General features: G+C 43.7%; 1 protein-coding gene across 1 annotated transcript; it reads right to left on the reverse strand.

The window, feature by feature from the left end:
- Window positions 1-490: 490 nt before the first annotated feature.
- Window positions 491-989, reverse strand: LOC103071959 (growth-regulated protein homolog beta). Its single transcript, XM_007463219.1, has 3 exons — window positions 899-989; window positions 681-804; window positions 491-578 (listed from the first exon to the last, which is right to left on the reverse strand). The coding sequence occupies exons 1-3, from the start codon at window positions 987-989 to the stop codon at window positions 491-493; spliced, it is 303 nt and encodes a 100-aa protein (XP_007463281.1).
- Window positions 990-8461: the final 7472 nt, after the last annotated feature.

An 8461-nucleotide genomic window follows, 5' to 3' on the forward strand; every position in this document is an offset into this window, starting at 1 on the left:
TACTATTGTTTTCCTTGTTTTACTAAGTCTTAGATAAACCAAATAATTGTCCTTGAGTCACATGGCTAATAGGTGCTGGAACCCAGATTTGTACCCAGTACTGTGTCACTGCAAAGTCCCAGCTCTTCACCACTAAGCTTTAGTGCCTATGTTGCAGAAAACCAGGGCTCTTCTTCCCGGGTGTGAGGTCCAGAAAGAAGTGGAAGAAAAAAATGCCTGTGTTTTTTAAACAGGTGGAAAGCTTTTCAGCATAACTGTCCATGTTAATGAAAGCAGCTTAACCCACATTCATTTGAATGGGGAGAGTCAGGGGCCAGGATGGAAGGCACTGAAAATATCCTGGCAACAGAGCAGATTAATGATCTTAATGGCAAATTTAATTGTGGAATAATGGTTTTTCAGTCCTTCGGCTAAATCCTGGGTTTCTCTGATATAATTTTCAGGAGGCAGATGCCTGACTGTATTCACACGTGTGAATAAAAACCATAACTCACTTGTTTAGCATCTTGTTGATGATTTTTTTAACCATGGGAGCTTCAGGGTTGAGACAAACTTCCTGACCAGTCTTGAGAGTGGCTCTGCAGAGAGAAGGGAGAATCCACGTGAGGTCGGGCTGGGGGTCGGGGTGGGGTCGTCGGGAAGGCGGGGGTGACAAGCACAGCAACAGCGGCGGCACTTACACGACTTCCGTTTGGCCGCAGTGGGGTCCTGGGGGCGTCACCTTCAAGCTCTGGATGTTCTTGAGGTGAATCCCCTGCAAGGTCTGCAGGCACCGGCAGCGCAGTTCGGTGACCACAGGCGCCCCTGCGGGGAGGACAGGCTCGGTCAGGGGGCTGTCCCGGGATGGGCCCCCACCCACCCCCGTCCCGCCCTGGAGATGCCGGGCGCCGGGTCGCACCTGCTGCGCGCCGGCCGGCGGCCACCAGGACCAGGAGCAGCAGCGCGGCGCGGAGGAGGCGGGCGGCGGCGGGGGTCGCGGCGCGGGCCATGGGGTTCAGCTCGGAGGGTCGCTGCCTGCGGCGGGAAGGCGGGCTGGAGAGCTGGCGGAGCGGATTCTGTGGCTCCCCGAGCCGGGCGAAGCCCTTTTATCCCGATAGGACAGGGGCTGGCAGCCCAGGGCCAGGGAAATTCCCCGACGCACTGGCGCTCCCGGGTCCGGAAGGAGGGCGCGGCCCCGCGGCCCTCCCACGTAATCCGCGCCCTCGGGGAGGGCGTGGGGTGTCGTCTCTGCGCCGAAATCCCCGCAGGGGGAGTGGGTTGCCGGCACCCCTGGGGTACCTCCTGCGAGGGCGGCCGTGGGCGCCTGGCTACCCCTGGTCTGGGGGCCGAGAGCGGGGAAAGCGCTGGGGGCGGATTCGCGAGACCCTCACAGGGGTGGAGAGACAGTTTTAGGGAGACTTCTGTTTCTTTAGTTATCAAATCTGGGAGAATTAAAGAGTAGCAAGCGGGTAGATTTTGCTTAGCTGTCTGGCCTCTAACTCTATGTATCCTGTCTCTCTACATTTCTATTTTGCTTATTTCATACCTGTGGACTGAATGCTGTCAAAAATACAGCCGACATCTCGGAATCCAGAGAAGAACGTTCAGCTTATTCCTCATGTTATATATTCTCAAATCACACTTAGAATATCTTGGTTATGTGTTCCATTTGGTGGGAACTGGGATCAGTGTCAAAAGTTGAATCCGGGGTTAATTTCAGTGAAAGTTGAGGGCCGTAACACGACCTAGGTTTTTGGGTCCTGCTCAAATTCCTTCTCTCAGCAATGTTGGAATTCCAAAATTCCCTGCAGATCTCCTTTTCCACGTATGGAGGGTTGAGTTGATCTAAGAACATGGAACTGGTGGTCACGCTGAAGCTGCGGGTGGGCTAGTCGGGGTCACCTCTTCTGGTTCTGTCCTTGGACAAAATAGCACATGGACACCAGGGAGTGCGTACCTGCTGCATAGCACGCTTACTCCGGATGTGCGCGGATGAAACAAGAAACGTCGAATCACACGTGAAACACCGTTCCATTCACTGAAGGGGGACCTTCAGTGTTGGTCTTCCTTTTTCTTTTTTTTGTTTTTGTTTTTGTTTTTGTTTTTGCGGTACGCGGGCCTCTCACTGTTGTGGCCTCTGCCGTTGCGGAGCACAGGCTCCGGACGCGCAGGCTCAGCGGCCATGGCCCACGGGCCCAGCCGCTCTGCGGCATGTGGGATCTTCCGGGACCGGGGCACGAACCCGTTTCCCTTGCATCGGCAGGCGGACTCTCAACCACTGCGCCACCAGGGAAGTCCGATCTTCCTTCTTCTTGACATAGTGACATGCCTCTCTTTTCTCACCAGGAATTTCAGTCTCTTCACCTGATGTCTTTACTAGTTTTTCATCAGAAGTTTTAGAGCTCTAGCATTGACTCAACATTAAATCTAGAGGATTGGATTCAGACATCTTGGAGACATGGAGTATGATGGGAGTGGGAAGAGGAGAAAGAAATGGCATCTGGCCCAGGGATGGGTGTCTAGGGCCCGGGCTCTGGGCAGCTCAGCTCAGTGAGGGAGAACTTGGATCCCGGCATTGAGCCACCCGGCCTGCAGCGAAGCCGCTTGCATTTAGTTGCCACCTATTACCTGCACATTGTTAAATGTTTCTTTGCCTACCCTATGGTGGTTATGAGAAATGAGTCAACGTGTGTGAGAGCCAGCAGGGATTAAATGCCTTATAAATGTTTATTAAATAAATAAAATAGAAATAGCTTTTTCCAACAGCGCCTAAGCAGAAACTCTACCTGTTGTGAATCCTTCTATATCCAAGAAACAAACAAACAAACAAAAAGTTAATGGAAAAGTTCACTCTCCAATTTTTCTCTTTATATTTAAAAAATTTCTGAGTCAGGCTTTCTGAAAGAAAGGCACAGCTACACTCTACTAGGAGATGCACTTATGTTGGGTTTTGGGTTTTTTGTTGTCGTTGTTTTTACTTTTGAGACCTATCGTTGATTTATTTTGTAGTCTTACTTTCAATCATCTCATCTGTTAGAAAAGAGTATGAATTAAAGATTCCCCATCTTATTTATTGGAAAAGGTTTTTAAAATGAACGACTGCCTTTAAAAATACTCTAGTGTTTTTCAGGATGATCCTGTGAGAAACACCGGGGAAATTAAAGGGATATTAACATTAGTATTAAGCAGTAGGAAATGAAAAATAATCTAAAGGCTATAAAATGTGGTGTCAAGCTCAGGAATAATTGACAGTTTGTGTGATCTCTCCCCTTGTTATCAATTGTTTTTTTGGATTTTATGGGAAACTGGCCCAGATATACAAAAGTTAGTCTTTAAAAGTTCTAAGATATATTGTTTTGTTTTCTAATCATAAATAATGTAGACTCAGTTTCTAAAGTTTATAAAAGTTAGAAAGGCATGAAGAGATTATTTTTTCCTCTAATCTCTCTTTACTTTTGTCTATGGAACAAACTTTAACAAGTCACTGAAAATTTGCTTTTTTCTTCAGCAAACATGGTAGCTGACCAATTAGAAGAGTACACAGGGTTCTGAGTAAATATGAAAGAGGCTGCTTCCCTTATTTAGTTGCCATATAGCATTGGCAAGTTATTAAACCTCTGTACCCACTCCGAGATGCAGCACAATCATTTTGTGCTAAATTCCAGGCTCTCTTCTAAGAGTTATATAAATATTGACTCGTTCAATCTTCCAAACATCTCTGTGATAGTATTTATTATTATCTTTGTGGTACTTTAAGGTTGCAAATAAGGAAACTGAGGTGCAGAGAGGTTAAGGAACTTCCCTAAGGTATTGAACCTTGGGACTCTTACCCAGACAGAATGGCTTTTAACCATTGTGCTGTGCTAAAAATGCTCTATGATATACGGTTAAAAATTTCCAGAGAGGAGTGATTTTTAAAAATCTGTTTATAATTCCACTAGCTGAATGTTTCAAATTTTTTTTTATTTTAAAATGCAAACACAGACAAAGGTCATATACCTCCATAGTTTGGTTTCACTAACAGCATAACTCTTTCCTGTGGCATTGATATAGCCTGTTATATTTTCTTAAAGTGTCCAATTCTGAAAAAATAGTAACTTTACCATAGAGAAATCTGGCAAACATTCCCTTATCCAAATGATGATGAAGAGCTGCTCCCTCTTGCTAGAAGAGGGTACTACCTAAGGAGAGTGGGTAGAGTGGGTAGAGTACCTATTCCTGACAAAGAGCACCAGTGAGCAGAGGCATGGAAGCTGAAAGCAGTGCAGTACGACCTGAGAACAAAAATAAGCAGTTCATTTTTGTGTTTTAACCTGGAGTTTAACAACAAGACACGGATGTATAGAGAGCAGGAGGATAGGCATGGCTCAGACACCAGAGGTTCCCTTGTCACTCAGGAGCCATTTCAAGTGTCACCTCCATTAGAAATCTCATAACTCATCTAAGTGTTTACCTTGGCCATTGGATACAGATCACATTGTGGTTTACATGCTCCCATGCTGGATTATGTACTCTGCAAAGAAACTATCATATCTTATTTCTCTTTCCATCCCCATCTTCAGTGTGAGTCGGGTTCATACTCATACTAAGGATTCGACAAATGTTTGTTGAAATAATACATGAATAAATGATTTCAGGCCACTATTGGTTTTTAAAGAATTTGGTTTGGAGATGAAAACATCATTATGACATTATGGTATCATGGAAACAAAATTTGGGAAGTCGAGAGATGAATGTATAAACCGCAAAAGAAAATAGCATGCATAGCAAAAAGATACAGATTTCAACTAGGAAAATTATGAATCATCATAAAAACTTGATATTGAGCATAATGTCCACAGTATTTTCCAGTGTTCATTATTTCCCAGTTTTTTAGCCAGAAATATTTTTGTTTTTATTTTTACCTTCTGGGCTCTGTCCATACACTCAGATAATCTTGGAGGCAGAGGATTCTGAATGATACTTATTTCAAAGGAGGGGCTCTGCTAGTGTATGACTGAGCTAGTTCATTGACTGACATTTTCGAAGTGGTTGACAACATTAAAGAAATATGACAACATTAAAGAAATTTCCACCAATTAGGTATGGTGGAAATTATGGTGGAGGTAGAGAAAGTATGGCTTTGTTGTGTGTATTTTACATATGTGTATATTATGCACTGAATGTGAATATCTACAATCAAATGTTTAATGAGCACATATTATAGCATCTGTGTGTGATTGAAGGGTGTAGATGGACAGATGAGGGGAACTCTAAGCAGATTCCCTAACAGTTACAAATGTGGCTCTAACAACAACAACAACAAAATCATATAAATCACTTATTGGGCAAATGCATGAGTGTGTTACAATGTCTGTGGATAGTTTGGTGAAATCTCTGAGCTTAACAAAGTTGGGAAGAGACTCTTTAATGTTCAACCAATTTTCTGCTGGCAAGGTGCCTTATCCAGCACCCAGCTGCAGTATTACATTTTAACACTAACTGCGTTATTGTTTCATGTAGTTAATATCTGACAAACATTTATTTAGCACCTACTCCTTCAGGCATTTTTATGGAAGTGGGAATGAAGAGAGGTTAATAAGCATGACCCTTATTCCCTGATCTAAATAAGGAAAACAGATAAACAAATAATCACAGTGCAGTCTAATTGTTATTCTAATGGAGGTGTGTATAAATTGCTTTACTCCTGTTTTTAGCACAAAAAGAAGACTCTTTCTCCAACACAGCTCATAAATAAGAGCTGATTGTTCCAACACTGCTCACTGACTGCCCTGCTTTCAAGTTTTACTAACCCTCACCACAACACAGGCTACTAATAGCATAATCCCCATGTTGTGTCTGCCTAAACAAAGAAACAAATATTTGACAAGGTTATACCCAAAGTTTATTTCTTTTCCTTGTTTTAGATACACAGATAAGCCAGGCTTCCAATCACCATTATGTCCTGTGGATTTTATAATCTTATAGATATTCTGGTTGATAAACATTGTGGTTTTGTTATTTGATTTTTCCTAGTTGTTAACCATGAAGGGAAAATACAGCTTGTGTCTATCACATTAAACTTTTTTTCTTAACTAGTTATCTGCGCCCACATGTTGAGTTGTGGTTCTGTTCAGGGGAGGTTATAGCTTGTTGGCCACGTTCTTAATGGGTTGCTTGTTAGCTCAAGGATTGTGGCCACTGCTGTTTGGAAATGATATGTGTTCTAGGGGTAAAACTCCAAAGAAAAGTAACTTTTACTTACTAGGTTCGAAGTTTGAGTCAGGCTCCTATTATAAGTGAGATTTACTCCTTTCCAGAGACCTGTGGAGTGAGCATTACTGCTCTTGTTTGGCAGATGAGAAAACTGAGGAAACTCGGGGTCACACAGCGTCAAAAGATGTAACCCAGACTGTCTTATTCAGAAGCTTGTTGGGCTAAAGCCAGCAACTACAGGGATAAGGAAGAACCATACAGGAAGAAGAAATAATTATAAAACCACTATTAAATTCATCGAATGTCTTTGCTTCTTTCCCAAGGTGTCCTAGAAATCAATGTACTTTTGGCCCTCAGTTCAGTTTGCATTAGACCCCAAACTAAGATGCACATAGCTGAAGCAGGGTGGACAGTGAATTTAAGTAGGGGCACCCAGCTGTAAAGGACATTAGAATCTCAATAATACAGATAATGTTCTACTTGGTGTTACATCTTCCCCTCAAAAGCTGCTGCTTATGGCATTCCCAAAGACTCCATCCCTGAGTCAGGCCTGGGGACTGAGGTAAAGAGATTTAACTGTCCTGCTGTTCCTGAGCTTTCTGCCCCTACTAACTAGCCAAGCATCTTGAGAAGCACTAATTAGAGTGTGGACTCCAACATGAAATGTTAAAACTTGACTGTTCAATCAAAGAACAAGACAATGTTTTTAAACTACAAGTTATGATCCATCACTGGGTTATGAAATCACTTTATTATAGGCTTGTGGCCAACATTTATTTTATTTTATTTTATTTTTTTGCGGTACGCGGGCCTCTCACTGCTGTGGCCTCTCCCGTTGCGGAGCACAGGCTCCAGACACGCAGCCTCAGCGGCCATGGCTCACGGGCCCAACCGCTCCGTGGCCTGTGGGATCCTCCCGGACCGGGGCACGAACCCGTGTCCCCTGCATCGGCAGGCGGACTCCCAACCACTGAGCCACCAGGGAAGCCCCAACATTTATTTTTAAGTGGATAAATAGGATAGGCTAGTATGAAACAGAGCAGCACCCTGTGGTGGGGTCCCAGGTACAAATCCTTTCCATGCCCTCGATTCTTTTTTTTTTATTATTATTTATTTATTTTTTACTTTTTGGCTGAATCGGGTCTTAGTTATGGCATGCGGGATCTTTTGTTGCAGTGCTCGGGCTTCTCTCTAGTTGTGGCGTGTGGGTTTTCTCTCTCCAGTTGTGGCACGCAGGCTCCAGAGTGCATGGGCTTTGTAGTTTGCGGCACGCGGGCTCTCTCGCTGAGCGGTGCAGGTCGGTAGTGGTGGCACGTGGGCTTGGTTGCCCTGCAGCATGTGGGATCTTAGTTCCCTGACCAGGAATCGAATCCACATCCCCTGCGTTGGAAGGTGGATTCTTTACCACTAGACCACCAGGGAAGTCCCATCCATGCCCTCGATTCTTGCTGGTAGGAAATAGGCTTCATTCAGCCTCCTAGACCTTTCCTGAGCTCCAAAGGACAGATTCAAAGAGTTGTTTATCAGGGAAGGGATGCAGAAACAAACGAGGAGCAGTCAAGAAACAATAGTCCAGTCATGGGGCAGGGTTCTGGTTCCTCCTCAAGGAATATACGTAATAAAATAACTTTGAGTTCTTCTGCAGGAACTAAGGCCCTCACCTAGGTGGAGGATGGTAACTTCAGACTGAGCACAAGATTCCTGAAACACCACCCTGCTACCTCACCACCAACCAATTGAAAGAAAGTCTGCACACAGTGAAAGATAATGAAGACTTTGACCCCCCTTCACCAAATGATTCTTTCTCCCTTTAAAACCTTTCATGGTCAAGCAGAATCTTCAGTTGGTTTTAGGACATGAGGTCCACCTTCTCACCAGGTTACAACCCTCCTGAATAAAGCAACCTTTCCTTTTCCAACCAACACTTGCCTCCCAAATATTGGCTTTTGAGCAGCAAGAAGCCCAACCTAAGTTCTGTAACAAGTATAGAAAATAAAATATCAAAGCAAGTATAAGTATTGTATTTTAAACTTGTTTTAGGCCTGTGTGTCTGTACATGCATACATACACACACAGTGAATACATACATACACAGTACCTATAAATCTATAAATAGATGCCAGGTCACATGGGTTTGATATTATTTCTCTGGCCAAGTAAAAACTTATTTTATTAACCAAAATTGGAACAAGAATACTCACTAACTAGTTTCATTGCAATGAAGTAATTACTGTGTTCCTTTTATGATTGTGTACAGTGATATTTTATTGAAAATCAGCAGTTCACC

The sequence above is a fragment of the Lipotes vexillifer genome, unplaced genomic scaffold (genome assembly GCF_000442215.2).
Source record: "Lipotes vexillifer unplaced genomic scaffold, Lipotes_vexillifer_v1.1 scaffold872, whole genome shotgun sequence".
In the NCBI taxonomy this organism is placed as follows: domain Eukaryota; kingdom Metazoa; phylum Chordata; class Mammalia; order Artiodactyla; family Lipotidae; genus Lipotes; species Lipotes vexillifer.

Coding starts and splice junctions, on each gene's coding strand:
- LOC103071959 (XM_007463219.1), bottom strand. CDS start 989: ATGGCCCGCGCCGCGACCCCCGCCGCCGCCCGCCTCCTCCGCGCCGCG. Junction 805..898: donor CGCCGGCCGGCGCGCAGCAG/GTGCGACCCGGC, acceptor TCCTCCCCGCAG/GGGCGCCTGTGGTCACCGAA. Junction 579..680: donor TGCGGCCAAACGGAAGTCGT/GTAAGTGCCGCC, acceptor TTCTCTCTGCAG/AGCCACTCTCAAGACTGGTC.